The 19,281-nt window shown below is 42.3% G+C and overlaps 1 protein-coding gene across 1 annotated transcript; it reads left to right on the plus strand.

Annotated features, from left to right (window-relative positions):
• The first annotated feature begins 3,217 nt into the window (after window positions 1-3,217).
• Window positions 3,218-19,203, plus strand: LOC112560635 (lysosomal alpha-mannosidase-like). Its single transcript, XM_025232591.1, is given in 30 exon segments — window positions 3,218-3,383; window positions 5,411-5,513; window positions 7,782-7,931; window positions 8,264-8,328; window positions 8,330-8,458; window positions 8,810-8,918; window positions 9,298-9,323; window positions 9,326-9,394; window positions 9,690-9,761; window positions 10,182-10,298; window positions 10,513-10,716; window positions 11,016-11,088; window positions 11,365-11,404; window positions 11,581-11,650; window positions 12,052-12,171; window positions 12,956-13,072; window positions 13,348-13,380; window positions 13,382-13,506; window positions 13,721-13,784; window positions 14,383-14,613; window positions 14,747-14,777; window positions 14,780-14,864; window positions 14,982-15,083; window positions 15,615-15,702; window positions 16,058-16,144; window positions 17,071-17,161; window positions 17,436-17,581; window positions 18,124-18,297; window positions 18,409-18,545; window positions 18,693-19,203. Coding segments are annotated over 30 exon segments (3,006 nt in total). The 5' UTR covers window positions 3,218-3,272; the 3' UTR covers window positions 18,730-19,203.
• Window positions 19,204-19,281: the final 78 nt, after the last annotated feature.

Consider the following 19,281-nt stretch of genomic DNA (forward strand, 5'->3'; position numbering starts at 1 on the left):
GCGAGGGGCCCAAAGGTCGTCATTTTTAAAAAAGATTTCTCATATACCGTCTGAAGAATTAGCTCCTTAATGCTGCTCAAGGGGGCGCTCCGGATCCCGATACACTTCCGTCAGGGGGGCGGGGAGACAAGTTAAAGGTTGGAACCCTACGTATAAAATTATCGTTAATCCTTTTGACACTGAGTATGCATACATCCTAGCCAAATCATAATCCCTACACAATATTTTTAAAAATTAGCAAAAGTATTCGCTGACTATGTTTTACCAAAGAAAAAATTATTGTACCCTGCCTTGAATCTTTAATATATTTTAATGTATACTGATGTTTCAAGCACTGTACACAACATGAGCAACCTATATTTATTCGTAACACAGCAAGACCCTGATGTTCAAAACGGCAACTTCATGAAAATAAATATAATAGACTGTGAAACACCAATATTCCGTCCTTACAAAGCAGAAATCAAATAAGACGCTTAGAAAGGAAATCGCGGAGAACAAGAATCGAAACACTGTACCTTTTAGCTGGTAACAAGGATTACCATAACAAGGTGCGTTTAGCAGCCGAAGAATGCACTCGAAAACACATCTGGCATATCTGTTCGCACAATTTCCACAATGACTTCCATCGAAGATCGATGCCCATGTCGGCTGGCAACCTCTCAGGTCGAAATGAATCATTTCCGTATTCAAGCGACGACTTTTTTCCAACCATGATAAGAAAAGACGTTCTTTTAAACATTCAACTTTTCCTCATACGCTGCCCCGTAGCGGATAGCTGCCACGAGCGGCAGGTGGCTAAGGCCAAAGTCGCACACCGTCTCCACACAACAAAAAAGTGACACCTGAATCTACATTTTTTTTAAGCGCGAAACCGAAATCGAACTACAGCCACAAACGACAAAGGCGCAAGCTATGCATATAAAAAGAAATTATTTGAGACCCACCACCACCACTTCTGCCCCCCTCAGCCCACCGGGATGTGAAGAAACGCAAGACATGGATGATTGCATGGGAGACGATGTCTAGTGGTGCACCGGCTAATAGAGTAGACTTTTTTTTGATTCAAGACAGTCCTGACGTCGTAAAACCACGCTGTTGGCAAGTTTGAAATTTGATTTTTTACAGATTTGGCGGGACATCTACTGGGTCGTCGACGCAGCTGACAGGAAGATAGAGTATTGTGGGCGTCCTCACTACGTCACTAAAAGCCATTGAAGCATGTCAAGAATTTCCTGGCACCGCTTTACCTGCTCACGTGGCAAACAACAGTACACCACACAGCTGGAACACTTGGGACAGATTCTTCAGCGCGCGCTGGAAAGTAACTAGCTCACGAGCGCGGAAAAGCAGGTCAGAGTGCATTCTGACATGACCTAATTAAAGGTCATGTCAACTGAAGAATGGATGGGAGCAGACCACCGCCTCCTTATTGGCAAGCGAGGACCTTGACGACTTGCAAAACTGTTAAGGCAAAGGTTTGCTGTTGACCCATAGCACAATAGCTTTTGGTGTTTTCGACTACAATTCTCTGGAAGAATGTGAACCCTTTCAACCGACCGTGTCGAGGTTGTAAATATGTCCGTGAAATAGCGCCGCAGCTGTGACTACAATTCACCAAACGCTAGGATGTTTGCTTGAAGTTTTTAGTAAGAAAATGACACTCGGTTGTATTGCTTACAGACAACAACACATTATTCAGGTAGAATGAAGTAGTGGAAATAAGCAGAGCAGAACGGTCGAACACTACAGTATATAAAAATGTTAAAAGGAGGACACTTTTATGAACAAGTCGCACCAAGTACTTATGAATGAAGCATTAATGATATAGCTATAAAATAGGCGAATACGTTGACACGTGTTCTTTTTAAAATGTCTCTATAAGCAGTAGTATCAGTGAATTTTGCGGCCATTGAGTGGACAATTGAAACTGCTTTTTGATGGACACAAATTTCCACTTAGGTTTATTATCAGAAACTTCGGTACTTCAAAAAGTTTCCTGAAACCAAACACACCGCTTCTAAGTTGTAACTGAAGCTTGTAATCAAATCATCTTAGGGATTTTGTAATCGGAAAACCACTTTTAGAAGTCGTTTCGTATTTCTTTTGCTCAGATCTGAACCTCTGGTGGGTGCAGGGTGAGCGTGCAGCTTAAGGGCAGAGTGTTGAAAGAGCAGAGAAAGAAATGACTGGGGATTTCAGTCTCTTGATAAAATATACTTCAGCAATACAATAGACAAGAGGGTGCTGAAAGGTTAGCCTACGCAATAAGAGTCAAAAAGCAACTATAGGGGATGCACTATCTGGTGTTATCACAGGAACACAGAGAAGTGGGTCAAGAAAGCAACTTTGAGGTGGTGTGGTCGATGCGCGAAGGGGACAAGTACGTGACTGTGTAAGAACGGATGCACTCTGATTCCCGTCCTATCTATTTGTTCTTTCCTAATCATGATGAACCACTCAGTAACAGCACGACTTGTATCACGTCCTTGCTTACATGTTGTCTTCCTTCGCTTCTCTCAACGTCCTTGAAATGTTAGGCCTCAGTAAAGGAATATTTCAACACATCTGTATTCTTTTACTATATTGCATGTGTCTATACATATTCATATGCTGTTTAAAATACATAGTTAAAGTCTTAGTGTAAGTTTAACTCAAGCTAAACTTTAGGGGGTATTTTTGACACGACACAAACGCATGTTTTCCAGTATATATATATATATCTATACACTCACATAAAGAATAAATGAACAAAGAAGAACAAAGTTGTTATCCTCGCTCGTATCTGATAATTAAAGTGTAGGTGCTAAGGATTTGGTTTTGAAGAAAGCACAACACCGCCAATTCATAGGAAGTGTATGGAGCTGAGCATACAGCAAGGTATTTGTCCGAGGTTTTGAGAGGTTCTTCACAGTTCCTGCATCAACAGATATGGAAGATGCATCTTCGTCTGAACCGCTGAACCATCAGTTCAGTATTGATGTCAAATGTTTGGAGAGAAGGGGATTGGAAAATAAAACAACTGTTTCCCCTTTTCAAGCGATTCATGTAGCATTCATTCTCTCGGCCTTCTGCCACAGTCAACCATCATCGCCATCATTTGTAAAGCTGCTCGTCAGCCTGTTCCCCGTCGGTACCAAAACTCGTTATCACACTCGGCGCTCGGCCAGTTCATCGATAACATGTAGATGCTATCAGATGACCTTCAAGATGGCGATACCAGCACGTGTATAAGAGGCGTGACCGTGGGTAGTTTCTTCCGATGCGAAGACATGGCGACGTCGTCGTTTTCTGTGCTGGTTGTGGCAGCCCTGCTGGTTGTCACCAGACCTCTGTCTGCCTCACCCCTGGGGCCCGGGAGCGGTCAGTCGTGCGGTTACGGCGTACGTGAGTTTTCTCAGTAGAATATTAGTGTTGGGGGGTTTTTTTGCCCCTACGGCTGTGTGATGACCAAGTGGCCATGCACTCACGTATGTGTTTAGACTCCGTTCAAGATTTCATTTGAATCTTTTACAAGGTTTTTGAAACTCTAAGGTTCGATCGTTCGTGTTTGTGGACATGTCTCTTAAAATTTTTTGAGCGATTTTTTAAGAAAACAAAGAAATATCAGAAAGAGTTTTATTGATTTTTATAGTGATGTAAATTAGCGTTTTCACAACAGTAACTGAATGGCAGTGAAGTGGGAGGGTTCATCTTGCCTAGTGCATGACATGTGTGAAAAATAAGGCCAAGTCCGACCCTCTCTTTTTGACACCAGCTATCTTTCCTGAAAAAAAAGGGCACATAAATGTCGAAATAAGATTTCAAACTTTTAAAATTGTGCCCCGGGTCCAAAAGATACCATCATAGTAAGACGCCCCTTGTGGTTAATCGTGCTCTACCCGAAGCTTGGGGGAGTTGGCTTGGCGTAAGGTGAAAGGTGAAAGGTGAAGGTAACACGACTGAAATAAAGTCGTCAGGGTCTCACGACGCTCTTATCACATATATGAGAGTAGGTGTGTATTCGAAGTCACTCGCAAAACTGAACCATGATTGCATCAGGGTCTGTTTGGTGGAGCAGATATGAATGTGTTATGGTATTGTTGTTTATTGTTGGGTTCTGGTTCTAATTGCCCTCTGGAATAAATAAAGTCGTATCTTAAACACATGCAAGTGGGCCAATATCCCTGATGAATGCATGCGCACATTTCTCTCTTATTCCCTTTCCCTCTCTCTATTTCTCTGTAATATAGAGAGATATATTGAGTTCGTTTTTGTAAAGTTTTTTGGACACCACGTCAATACTTGCCAGCCTTGACGTATAAAAAAAAGCTATTAATGAGAGGGTGGAGAGAGACCCAAAACTCAAAATAAAATTCACAAAAAGTTCTCTCCAAGCTTACCGCTTGAGCTTTGTTAGCAAAGAGAATTCGGTCCACACAAGAAAAAAAGAAGCAGGACAAGAGTTCAGTAGCTGTAGTCCAAAGGTACAGTTGCACAAAACTTTTCGAATTTTAAGCACATTTCGGTCTTAAGTGAAAACAGTTTTTATACAACACGTGAAGCTGAAAAATCCACTTTAAAAACATTCTAAATTAGCTTCTACAAAACAGTTTTAAGGTTTAGATGTGCAGCTGCGTCCAGGGTCCAGCTTCATGCGCGACTGAGTAGAACGCAGTAGAGAGGGTGGTCAGTATTACCAACAAAAAAAGGCGAACTCTTAATTAAACTTCGGCTTCTGGATTCATATCACTGAACGCACCTGTTGCCTACTTCTTTGAACAGAAGGCATTTCAGTGTTATATGGGGGATGGGGCGGGAAAAACGCCCGAGCCCGTGAAAGAGAAAATGCATGCCGTGTAGTGCACAGTATGTTTATACAATAACATTGTTCTTTGACAACATCCATTTTCTGTCTTTCTCACTCACTTTTTCTCTTTCTTCATTGGCAAATGCGATTTGTAAGTTGAGACCAAATATGCATCAGACGCTAAAAAAGTCATCGGGTTTATTTTTGTTAAAGAGTAATGAGTTTCGTCACGAAGAAAAATTCTTCTAAATATTCTGTGAATAGGTATGTAACATCCAGCTAGTATATAAACTGCGTAGTCCTCTCTATTCTTTCGCTCATTCCCATGTGTCTGTCGGCCAATTTATATCCTCAGTCAGAGTTTTCTTCCTTGTGTAGTCCTCACTGAAGGTGTGTAAGAGGAGACGAGGAATTTTCCTGTGCTTTTTTCCTCACTTGATTTTGAGGCTGTTAACGTCCTCTCCTTATCATTAAGGATATTATAATCTCAATGAAAAAAACTTTTTTTTAATTTTGTAGCGTCGCGCGTGCGAATCCTAAGAATGCAAAGGTATTTGTTTATTATTAAATGTCAACTTGTGGGTGCTAATGTCCGTCTGACGCGTGTTTTGTCCTCACCAGAGCTGCAACCCAGTGAAAGATGATATGATCAATGTGCACGTGGTCCCACACACGCATGACGACGTAGGCTGGCTGATGACGGTGGACCAGTATTACTACAGTCGTGAGTACCTCGGACACCATAAGCCCCACCCCAATTCAATCAACAATCAAATTAGAGCCACCGAAACCTTCGTCATGCAGGAAGGAACTCCATTGTTTACAGAAAAACGTGTGAACGCCTTTCGTCTGTCGCTGGGCGTGAACTGATGTCGTTTAGTATCAGCTCACATAATAGCGTGTGATTTGTATATATATATTCATATACTGTTTAAAATACATAAAGTCTTAGTGTAAGTTTAACTCAAAGTTAATTAAGACTATATTTGGTCATAGTTAAGGGGGTATTTTGACACGCACAGACGCTCGTTTTCTAGCACATACACTAAGAATAAATGAACAAATAAGGACAAAGTTTGTATCCTCACTCGTATTTGTAACAATTAAAGTGTAGGTGCTAATTGCGAATGATTAGGGTTTCGCACGAAAACAGGTCAAGAGTCGTGAAATCATTCAGAATCCTCTCCATTTTTTAATTTTTTTTTTGTTTTTTTTGTTTGTTTGTTCCAGCTGGCTTATACAATCGAATGCGTAGAAAGGTTTTTGTCGTTGTTCTAAATGTCACAGTAACATGTATGCAGGTTTCAGATGTCAGAATTATATATTTATATGTAACTAGCCAGTCTACACTTCGCACAGCTTGTCTTCTACCGCTAACCCTTCCGGCTGCGATGTGATTGTCAACCTTTGATCCGTCGCTTTATTCAGTGTCAGCGGGAAACACTTGTACTTTGGTCCCACAGCTTGTCGGGCGGACAGGCCTTGTTGTTGTTGACTCGACGTTTGAAGACTTTAAGTGAAAGGGGAAAATGAAACGTGGTGTTGACATCAGTATTCTTTCACTTTCCCAGCTCTCTCACTCTTTATGCGTGGTCGTTTCCTCATTCTCTCTTTTTGCGACTGTCACTTGCTCTCCTTCATTTCCCTCCTCCTCTCTCTGTGTCTTTTGCCCTTTCAAAATACAAAGTCGTCTAGTTTTGTTTTGAGTAGCGTATGTCGCAATTTCTTATGCGTATATTGTGATCTGGGGCCAGAGGCAATATACAGAAAGAAGAAAATAAACACCAGACATAAACATGCTATGAAGCAACGCACGCCTTCCATAGTCCGCGGCTTAGCAAATATTCCTGTCTCATTTGTAGGGGATCGGACAGTGGTCAGGATAGGATCAGGTAGCAATGGCCACCCCACCCCCAGCTCTCCCACACAGGCATGACGAGAGGTGTGTGTGTGGGTGGGGGGGGAGTTGTACCCTGGCCCGCCTTGTTCATTGGGTTTTTTTTCCCTTTATTTTTGTTTTAAAGAAAGGTCTGAGGAAAAAGCATCCAAGCGTGCAGAATTGGAGTTTTAATTTTGCAGTTTACTGTTTCCGGGCCGTCGGGGTAGCTAGCCTGGAGATTTTTTTCGATGGAGCGGGGTACTACAAGTCTGATCCTTTAATGTTTTTTATTCCTCATTTACTAACCACTCACGTGTAAACAACTCTTATGTTCAAGTAGTGATGTAGATCCTAGTGCACTTGTCCTAATGTTTGCAGTCTATAATTACTGAATGTAATGTAGATATTGACAATCAAATTGTAAGCATATTATTAGATACTGGCAAACTATAATTTACGATTATTGTTAATACAAAGGGCCCAGAGAGGTCGTCTGCAACGGGGTCAGTGCGGGCTCTCGGCGGCCCTGATCCAACAAACATATCGTAACAACCTTCTTTATTTATAAATGTCATATATGCAAAAACATTATAATCATTCTTATTAAAATATTGGCGGGAAGATTTATCGTTCGGTTTTTTTATAATAAAAAGGCTTGCTAGAACAAACATCAACAGAACAAACATCGGTGACTGTCAAGAATCAGCGACACCACGGCATAACAAGGGCGCGGGTCATAGGTCAACAAGGTTGTGTGTCAACCGGAGACGAGAAGCAGCTGGGAGGCGCGCGATTATTCATGGCTCGCCTGGTGACGAAACAGCGCAGATGTCGAAACCAGAAGACACGGGTTTAATTACCCAAGTCTCTCACCCAGACAGCCAATGTCGGTCGAGACTGCCACGGGCATTCCGGAAATTTCCAATCACGTCAGAAAACCCGCAAGGTCCACAACTGGGTCTTACGGCCAACACCCATTACACCCACACCGCGTTAAACCTAATTGTTTGAAATGTGTAGTTTGAACTTTCTTGAGGCACATCTTATGCTATCTTTCTAAAGGTCGTACTTATTAATCCTACCACAATAACAGCTATGCTTGTGTTTGTTCAGAGGTGCAGTACATTTTGGACTCGGTGGTTCAAGAGCTGCAGAAGGACCCTACCAAGCGTTTTATGTATGTCGAGATCGCTTACTTTGCACGATGGTTTCGAGAACAGGACGACGCCACAAGACATGTCGTCAAGGGTCTTGTTAATGAAGGTAACGACGGATTGAAGGGTCTTGATGAAACTGATATATGACAGCTTTAAAGGCCGTGTTGACGAAAGAACACACAACTCTGTTAAGGTTCTTTGAAGATAAAGTCAACTTCGTTAAGAGGGTCCTCGATTAACTAAAGACAACCCTGAAAATAAATATTTCAAGAACATTGTAAACATACTATATTGGGTCCTATATACAGGGTCGTTTCTTTTTCGACGAAGACCATGTTTTTCTTATTAAAATATCTCAGAATAATGTGGATAATAATAAAAAAAAATTCTTATTGATCACGACTGTTCGATACAAAATACTTTTAAATGTGTTTGCAGGTCAGCTAGAGTTCATCCTTGGCGGCTGGTGCATGAACGACGAAGCGGCCACCCACTACAACGCCAATCATCGACCAGCACGCGCTCGGTTTCGAGTTCCTGAGGCAGAACTTTGGTGACTGCGGGCGGCCTCGAGTAGGATGGCAGATCGACCCCTTTGGCCACTCCAGGGAACAGGCGTCCATCTTTGCCCAGGTGCAGTACATTGAGTATTGCTGCTAGTGTGAAGTAGTGTGGTGTGCATGAGGGTGTGTGTGTGTGAGTGAGAAAGAAAAACCAGTATGCAGGTTATTTTTCCAGCTTACTATCATCTAAACTTGTTCTGAACTTTTGAGATTTATTATCGTAAATATTTGTGAGTAGAAGCATGGTATTATGCTATTCCTCACAGTCCTCTTCCACAAGTTTGAGAGCCGTCTGCTTGTGTTAGGGTTAGACAAACAGACAAACAGAAGCAGAGAGAGAAAAATGTCGACTCGGAAAAAACCCCTCACGCAGGTCAGTCCGCCGAGACAACTGTAAACGCGCTGCACGTATTTGTTTCAGTTTGGGTTCGACTCTCTCTTCTTCGGCCGCCTGGACTATCAAGACAAGGACCTCAGACAAAATACCCAGACTATGGAAATGATCTGGCGCGGCAGTCCTGCCAACCTCGGTAATCTGGCCCTGGCACGCAGTCAACCGGAAGATAACTAATTCGCTTTTTTTCCGCTAATTTGCAATCCTAAAGCTGCAACCACAAAAACAAACTCGTCCATCCAGTCTGTCTCTAGACCTGCACTTCCACTAGGCCGTCTCTTTATTTCTTGATCCACCCACCCTTATACTGTCCACCACCACTATACTGTCCACCCGACACTATACTATCCACCATGCCAGACATCCAGTTAGAGATACAGACAGTGTGTCACTGGCAATACTACACGATGTACAATGTACTAGTGGCAGAATGTACGTGTGTGTAATGGCAAGGTGTGTGCGTGTGTACAAGGATTATATGCATGTGTGTTCTGTGCTTATTGTCTCGTCGACAGGAGCTAAGCTGATTTGTTCACTGGAGTCTTGCAGGACGGGTACGGGCCCCCTGGGGGATTCTGTTTTGACATTTACTGCGGTGACCCCGACATTAAGGTACATTTTCCTGTCTAGATTTTCCTGGAAACTCTAATAATATGAAACTCCTAAAGATAATTACCACCACCACCATTACTTTCGTTGTTGTCCTTATCGTCATCGTTATCATTGTCATCGCTATCATTGTCGTGGTCACCACCAAACGCTGATCTGGAGAAAAGTGTTCTCTAGTAAAATTAGAGAAAAAAAAACAAATCCAATTTAACTTGAAGCGGTGCGATATTAATGCTAAAATATGACCATCATGGCTTGTGTTGAGTTGTTTACTGGCTGTAACAAGTTCTTCTCTCAGGATGACAGTCGCCTGCACGATTACAACGTAGATGATGCAGTCAAGCGTTTCCTCGACGCCATCAACGACCAGGTTTGTCAAGTTTCTTATGAAGGACACCTCCCTGCCTTCTGATATTTTAAATGTTACAGGCACTTGCTAAGAAACGGTGTCGTCACCGTATAGCTTAGCTATTTGAAGCGCAAACGAGCAAGTGCTGTCACAACTGCTTTTGGGAAATGATTCGAGAAGTAATTCAGAGGGGAGTGCAGAGAATCAAGTGTCACTAGAATTCTTATAGTTGCTGATCTCTGTTTCAAATGAACAATACAACTTAGCTGTGCGTATTCAGCACTGAATACATAGATGTTTATGCACCCACTGTCTCTCTCACTAAACCTCTCTCTCTCTCTCACACACACAATGTACATACACTGATATCAACCGATTATTTAGTCATGTTGTGATCCCGGTAAACCATTAGCTGAAACAACAGGTTTTGTATGACACCAGGCCAAGCATTACACCACCAACCATCTGATGGTGACGATGGGCTCGGACTTTCAGTACCAGGCAGCTCATAACTGGTACAAGAACCTCGACAAGCTGATAGCTTACGTCAACCAGAAGGTAAAAACAAATAATTTGCACCACAGCAAAGGTTCGCACGGTAACTGGCAAACAGTTTCACAAAGGTCCGCGTAGAAGCCATAAGTCCTAAACAATCGTATTGTCATCAAGGAGTTGTTGACTGCGGTATGAAATCCTGGCAGGCATATAATGTTGGCTGAATTTTCCTGCTGCATATTCAAACAACCGACGTTGCTATGGTTTCTAAACACAGCAAGCCGAGGGCAGCAACGTGAACTTGCTGTACTCCACACCCTCCTGCTACACTTATTATGTGAACCGCGCCAACAGGACGTGGACGACGAAGGAAGACGACTTCTTCCCGTATGCTCACAGACCTCACAGCTTCTGGACTGGCTACTTCACCAGCCGGGCCGCCTTGAAGAACTACGTCCGCCGCACGAACAACTTCTTCCAGGTGAGACTTGATGTTCATCGTAGACCTGCCATATAGGTGACGCCAGCTGTTTAGGTAATACTACCTACAGGAGCTGTCCTGGAGTCGTAAATATAAGCCAGAAGTCTACATACCTCGGATGCTTTGTGACATGCAGATGGATGATCAGAAACAAAATGACGGATCATTTTGCATCTAGAGCAAAAGCTAATCCTGTGGTAAGTGGGCTTACATGAATGTGATAGCGAGACGATCGAAAAATGACTCAAAGCAGATCAGAGGATAAAATTATTATCAGGAGACCATATTTTCGTCCGCAGGTGGTGAAACAGATGGATGCCCTCGCCCAGCTGACGGACTCCGATAACAGCACGCTTAACATTCAGGTATTGGGTAAGTAATTTGTATACTCAGGAACTGTGTAGGTAATGCTTCTTGCCCACACACTGCGTGGCTACTGTTTTCAGCGTTCGTATAGGTGATGTTTTACAGGCACATTTTATACAGAGATATCTTGTAGAGGTTGTTTCTCATGCTGATACTGTGTGGAAGCCACTGTTTGTGTCATGTGACTCGGTCTTATCCCACAATCAGATGCTTTGAGCATACAGAATGTTTTCTTGACTGTAAGCTGTAGCATTAATGTTCTGTTACCTTTCGTTTTGCAGCCAGAGGCGATGGGAGTCGTGCAGCATCATGATGGCGTGTCGTACGTATGACGCCTCAAATCCGAGGTTTTACAATAATGTACCGAGGATTGATCGAGACCTTTGTCTGTGTTATTCGTTAAAAAGACACTGTATCATCTTCGTTCAGATTTAACTTAACATTAACCCAAGAATTGTAAGCAGCCGATGTCATCGGCTGTTTGCGTTTCTTTTCCAGAGGAACAGAGAAGCAGGCCGTGGCGTATGACTATGCAGAGAGACTGGCAAATGGTGTTAACGAAGGACAGGCAAGTCTGACCCGGCATTTGTAATCTGAACTGTTTAAAATCCATGAATGGGACTGGCACATCAGAACAAAAAAAAAATAAAAAAATAAAAAAATAATGAGAAAAGAAAGAATGGATTTGATGCATTTTGATAACGATGGTATACCGAGTCTTACATCATGTATTGGTCGCTCCTCCAACCAATTATGAATGTAAAAGTGTTTACAAGCATCTAATAATTTTATAGTAAACAGTAAACTTTTATCTGAAGTGTATCAAAGAGCATCACAAACTGTGTGGACCAAAGTCTTCCAGTAGACCCTCTAATGCTGTTATTTTAGGGGTTGGGACTTATGTGTGTGTGTGTGTGTGTGTGTGTGTGTGTGTGTGCGCGCGCACGTGCTTTTGTGTGTATGATTTAGAAAGTCATTGCTGATGCCTACAAGAAACTTCTACCAGTTGGTACTATCCCCGCCCCGGACCGCTTCTTTTGCCCACTTCTCAACATCAGTGTGTGCAGCGTCACAGAAACCGGTTCACAGGTAATATACCCAGAGTGTCTTTGTTTCTGACTTTTGGAAAAATCCCGACGCATAAAAAAGAAGAAGAAGCAAGTGACATATATCTATTTTAAGACATGACGGCCCCAAACTCCTGCACTGTAGTCCTCTAACGGACATTATTGTATTGTGTTCTGTGTTTTTTTTAAACAGTGTAATATAGTATATTTGTTTTCTCGAGTAGTTTATACTTTGTAATATTAATATGAACTTGGTGGCTACCCACACGCACACATACACAGAGAAGCAGAATGAACTAATTTGTCCTGACTGCAACTCGCATGTACATCTAAAATGGACAGGACACACATTGGAATGCAGATGATTGTACTGCTTGCTCTCATTCCACAGTGTCCGTACTCATACTTTTATGCATACTTTTTAACTGATGTCTCATTCTCTTCCTATTTTTGAGTAGCAATATGATGCGAACAAACTTTAATATGTGTATGTGCCTACATGCATGAGTGAGAGGGAGAATGAAAGAGAGAGACTGTAAGTGTCAGCGTAAATGATTACAAACGAAGAACTAGAACTGTATGTAGATGTCTTTCTTTTATAGCCTGAGGAGGTACAATGTCCTGACAAGGATTAATATCAAGTATTGTAGGACGAGAGACACAAAGACACAAATGAGGAAGAACCGCAACATTTCTGAAAGATCGAGCACAAACCATAGGCCTTATTGCTCTTTCGAGTTTGTAAAATTTTTCATTCTTCCAACATTATTTTCTGTTTAGCTGAGTAGCTGTGTTTTCTGAACCAGTTTCAGGTTACTGTGTACAACCCATTGGCTAGATACGTGGAGTACAATATTCGAGTCCCGATTATCGGCACCTCGTACACGGTGGTTGGCCCCAGTGGAATCACGGTGCCTTCTGAAGTGAGTTTGCAGTCAACATGCGTCTTTGAAGTCACTGTTTGCCTGGGGTTAATGCCTTTTGTGTCCTGTGGATGTGTACATGGTGTGCTGTGCTGTGTTGTACTGTGCTGTACGTGTTGTGTATGAGTAGAAGCAGGAGGGGGAAATGAGAGAGAGAATGTACAACTGTATTTGCGTATTTGTTTGATTATTCCAACGAATATGAGTCAATCCCAGAACGTCCACCGGTCTCAAACTTTTCATGTTCTTAAAATCATCATCGACGGTCTTTGCAGATCTTTCCTATTTCTCCTGATACGGAACGTATTCCCAGAGCGGAGCGGCGTGCATGCAACATACGAACTGGTGTTCCCGGTGTCGCTTCCCCCTCTAGGTTTCTACGTCTACTTTGTCTCGCGAACTTCAGAACCAGGTAACTGGTGTCTGCAGAACATGTAACAGTTGAGGCTCAATGTTGTCATGACAGCTAGAAACAGTAATAAACCGAAGAACTGAAGCTGAAATTTGAAGTAGTTTGGTGACTGCTAACGAATTTTAGTGCTACTATTTATAAACAGCAATTAATATGGAACACGCGGGACAACATGTGGAAAATAATACAGTTGTGCTGATCTAATTAAAGTTTTAATGAAAGTATTACTGTTCCAGAAAGTATACTCCTCAAGCTGTAACACTACGATCTACTGACTCGGACTTTGTCATTAGCGGCGAGGTAAGGGATCAACAAAGATTTTCTTTTCTGAAATGTTGTTGATATTTGTTGTCTTATATATATATCTTAGAATAGGTAATGATACTAACTCTCTTATTTCTTTAATATGCCTTGATTAATAATATTTCACATTGCATTTTATTTATATTTTTGCTATTTTTCGAGGCTGCGAACCAGAACTGATTTTACCCGTGTGTTTCTAAGTATAATTGTCTTGAAAAGTGTACACGCGAACACTGATGATTGTCACCTAGTGATCAAAAGTGAAACGTACTGACTCGCAGTGTCCAAACGTGGACTTATGCTGACCCAAATGAACATTTTCCAATCCTCGCAGAGTGTAACAAAAATAAGAAAGTGCACATCCTGTAGTGCGCAAGAGAAAATAGAAAATGACAAGAAGCATGGTGAACGAGCAATCTTCCAACTAATAATTACTATGATATGTGTTTACACCTTTGAAAAGTTTTTCATCAGTCAATAGTAAAATAACAATAAATCCGATTTCTTTAGCTAATTATGACTGTTGCTGCTCAAACGGAGATCGGTAGACAGATAGTAAGACTTTTGTTTAAATCAGTGTTTCGTTTTGTTGCAGTATATTTCTCTGGTATTCGATGGCACTTCCGGCCTCCTAAAGACGATCACCAACCTAGAGAAGAACGTGAGCATCGCCGCCTCCCAGGACTTCTGGTACTACGTGGGCTTCAATGGCAACAACAGTCAGGCCGAGGTGCAGGCGTCCGGCGCATACATCTTCCGTCCACTCGCCGCCTCAGTGCGCTCCGTACGCTCAGCGCGAATCTCGACCAGCAAATACTACGTGAAGGTGCACGTGGCCATAGTTTGCGTGCGTTCGTGTGTGTGGATGTTCAGAGCATTCTCAAGATCGAAACACACGGGATTCGAGGCATGTTGCCTTATACATTGTGATCTTTCTTTACAGTTTGTTTGTTTGACAGGGCTCAGTCGTACAAGAAGTGTACCAGCAATTTTCCCGTGGATCACTCAAGTCGTTCGTGTGTACTCAAACCAACGCTTTGCAGAGTTCCAATGGACAGTGGGCCCCATCCCTATAGAGTAAGTTCATCTTTTCTTCTTTAAAACTCTTAGCTTGTATTAGGCCCTGCTTAAAAAAAGACAAGCATTTTTTTAACGAGATTTATACTCATATGGCCTTTCTGTGTGACCTTTCAGTGACAATCTAGGTAAGGAAGTCATCAGCCGTTTCACAAGTGATTTGAACAGTGAGGGTGTCTTTTACACTGATGCAAACGGCCGAGAAATTTTGCAGAGACGGTAAGAGCTGTTTCAACTTACAAGAATATTCTGATTCTACATATGTCCACAAATCTTTTCAACTCCCCACGCGCCAGTGACCCGATTTGTAAACTCTTTAGTCTGAAGCATTGTTATATTTTCAACATCTACATTTTCCCCTAAAATCGGTTTCAAGCATGAATTTTGAAGAAGCATATCTCTAGGCTTTCTAAGTCGATCAGCTCGCTGATCACTTTGGAAACAAGCACATGGCTTGACTGTTCAGAATACCAGAAGTCTGCCTGTAAAAATCATTGCCCCTTTGCCCTGACTGACTCTTGGATCACCATAAGAATTCTACCACTACATTTAGTTATCTTTCATGACCAGTCTTTGGACATGCCGACTTATAAAACTTTGTTGAGTCGATGTCTACCCGTTAAATAATCAGATCTTGTCTGTAGTCATCAGTAGAGTGCATAGAGTTCAATGGGATTCACATCTTATTGCTGTAGCAGGACTGGTTTTAATACTATAGCCACATTTCTTTAATTGTACCTCTTTCCACAGCTTGAACCACCGTGACACCTGGCAGTTGAACCAAACAGAGCCGGTCGCCGGCAACTATTATCCAGTTAACAGCCGCATTTACATAAGGGTAATTCTAATATTAACATTGTGTGATCACAAATCGGCAGAGATTTTTATTCTCACTTTTCGAATATTTTGGCATGTGCCTAAGTGCAATTAAATAGAGACAACTGATTTAAGCTTTGTTACACAAATATGCAGTTGTCTATGATATAGCTAATGGTGTTGGTCGTTGAAAGTTTATATGTGTGTGGATAATATACTTATAGATGACTAAATATATTTTATAAACTATGAGCTTTTAAGAGTCGCATATGCGACCCACCTCATATTTTTTTCTATTTATGCGTTCGTGTCGTGTGACCCAGGTCAGATATTAGTGTTCGTAGCTCAGTGTTCTTACGCACCTATCTTGTTTTCAGGACGAAGCCCGGCAGTTGCAGTTGACCGTTTTGACTGACCGATCAGAGGGAGGGTCAAGCCTCCTGAACGGATCGGTTGAACTCATGGTGAGAATCAAGCTGGCATCACATAGTATTTCAAAATCGAAAAAATTTGCTTATTTTCTTCTAAATGGTTTGCGATCTAGAGAGGTCTTTTAACAACAGTAAAAGCTTTCGTCGCATATCTCGGTGTCTGTCCAGGGATTTATTTTCTGCTACATACGTTTCGCCGTTTTTTGTTCCTTTCTTAAAACCTCACGGAGGGCACAAAGCATGATGTTAAGGCCGAGGCTTTGGAGAAAATCCTTTCGAGAAGGAAAGTCCAGCAGAAAGTGCTTTCTGATCTTACAGACAATCCTTACAACGTGAATGTAACGCGAAAATTATCTTCTGTCACGGGGACAAAAAGCCCTAAGACGGTTTGAAAGTTTTGATAGCGGTGATGTTCTGATAATGCAGAAAATGCGTCGAAAACCCGTGTTTCTGATATCCATAAAATCTTCCCGAATTTGACTTCGAAACAATATTGATGAAAGGTCTCTCAAGGGCACGAAGAGCTGATCGAACTTTCTGTACCTGTCCGACTGTCTGCCTGCTGTCTATTTACTCTCGCTCGTGAACTCTCTTAGCATACGCCAGTTATAAACGAGCACGCTCAGATTTTTTTAGAACAATGTCCTAGCAATTTCATTGTGTCATATGCTCAGTTAGGGACACTGAACGTGCATCGTTCACTTGCAACCGTTATGACAAATGTTTTATTATTTTTTTAATCCAAAATCGTGACGAAACGCTTGAGAGTAGGATTGCGTTTACACTGCAGACCAGTGACGTTTAGGTGAAAATTAGTGACGTATAGCTGCACACACTTTTGACGTGTAGCTGTACACTACTGACGTGCAACTGCACATTACTGACGTGCAGCTGCAGACTAGTGACGCGAAAGACGAGCGCAGAGACTATTATCACAGTCGTCGTCAATAAATCCTCAGGTACATCGGCGACTGTTGCATGACGACAGCCTGGGTGTCGGCGAGCCACTCAACGAAACGGGAGCAGACGGCAAAGGGTTGGTTGTTAGAGGTAAGTAACTCTCATCCGTGTAAGATGAGGGTAATTTCTATATCCTAGAACTATAGCATAGTGAATGCAAATGCTGATCAGAACTGTGCGTTTTCACGACACTGAATGTTAAATGTTTAGTGATTTTGTCGTTATCTTCATGTTTATTCATGTTTTTGCTTTGGTTGATATTTGCTGCCAAGCCCCAGACGAATTATTGACAAATCCTAGCTACTGACGCACTTCAACAAAAATCCATGAGAAAAATACATTAAATATTAACTGACTGTCGCAGGGTCACACTACGTCCTCCTAGAGCCAATATCTGCGACAGCGGCAGCTCATCGTGACCTCGCCGAGCGCCTGTACATGGCACCTCATATTAGCTTCACTGAAGTCAGTGCCTCGCAGAGCGAGTGGCAGGAGCACTTCCTCACCATGGTAGGTGTGGAACCCGGCCATGGCTGTCTCTTGAGTGGTCGACAAACGAGTGATTTATATAGCACACACTCGCGCTCATGAAGGACCATGCTCTTAACACTTCAGACTAGAACAAGACATGGATAGCATCCAAAAGACGGACGGATAAGCAGCAATACTGATAACTAAAAAAGACAAGTAATAAAAAAGACGCAAATACGATTTTGTTTCCCTAATGACTGCGCTGAGGTCTGTACAGATGAGTATTTCTCTCACTCCTTTCTCGAAGAGCAGTCGGAAAACATAATCGTACTCACATACAAGTAAACAATTCTGAAAATGGCGTGTATGTTGATACGTTTACGTTGTGAAGACGAGAGTTGAGGCCCTATGTTAATTAGACTATCTCTGACGTCATGGGTTTAATTTCCGAAATATTTTAAGATTGTGTTATAATTAGTCTCGTTACACACGCCTCGGCGAATATAAGAACCCTGGTTAGTAAGAGTCTGTGTTTAGCAGTTCTGAGGAACGTGGCTGTTACTTTCCCTGTATGTTTGCAGTGGACTGGGGTGCGCTCTCTCCTCCCTCCTAACGTCCATCTGTTGACGCTGCAGCAGTTCCCATCCAACGGCCCCGTACCCAGCGCCACCCGCCCTTACTTGCTGCGTCTGGAGCACATTTACGAGGTGGGCGAAGATGCCATCTTGTCCCAGCCAGCTGTCGTGTCCCTGCAGGTAAGGCAGCCTGGTTTTTTTGGTGCTGACATCCCACTACCTATACCTTCTCTCTGGGAAGGTGTGTATGGACTCTTGTTGTTGAAGTGAGCTGTGTCGTCTTTGTTACAGAGACTGTTCGAGCCTTTTGATATCACAGATGCTACAGAACTGACCCTCGGGGCCAATTTACCTTTAGCCGATCTCAGTAGACTGCAATGGCAAATCCGGGGACAAGGCTGGGCATGGCGGCGCTGGTTCAAAGCAAGGTAAAGCGCCACGTGAAACAAATTCACACACACACACAGAGGTGAAAGAGAGAGAGACATTCAAACACTCGGACAAAAGCTTACAAACAAAGCCTGAGTTCATGGACAAGGCAGTCTTCACCATTTCCTCTGCGCTCTGCTGTGCAGGCAAAAGTCTGAAGTTCCAATCGGAGAAAGTGAATGAGGAAGATGCTGACCCCTTAACCATCGTCCTAAACCCCATGGAGATCCGAACGTTCCAGATCACAATCGGCCCACCCACACAGCAGTGACAGAAAGGATCAGAGAGCAGGACTACGCAAGGGATCCATGAAAGGCAGGACGTATAGTTCCTACTTCCACATCCAACGGAGTTTGAACTGATGTACATCGAGCAGGAATTAATACCCTTCGATTTGTAATGCTTTGCAGCTGGCTCTGCTCACTGCCGAAACAAATAAGTGTGCGCAAAAAAGGAAACATGTAAATGCAACAAATCATAATTGATGGTGTGTTTAAAAATCTTTTTGAAACATAGAAATTATTTGCTTACAGTTATTTTGTAGGTATGTTTACACGTAATAAAACATAAAATGTTTTTTTCGATAAACAAAGAAGTGTCCAGACAAATTCAGACCCAAGAACACATAATAAATTAAGATATTTTACACGTACTAAATGTGTGCTTCTTTTCTCTTTGTTTACAGCGTGTTAACAAAATTGTTGTTGCACGAAGTGTTGGTCTAGCATTGTTGAA

Source organism: Pomacea canaliculata, linkage group LG1 (assembly GCF_003073045.1).
Source record: "Pomacea canaliculata isolate SZHN2017 linkage group LG1, ASM307304v1, whole genome shotgun sequence".
Taxonomy (NCBI): Eukaryota; Metazoa; Mollusca; class Gastropoda; order Architaenioglossa; family Ampullariidae; genus Pomacea; species Pomacea canaliculata.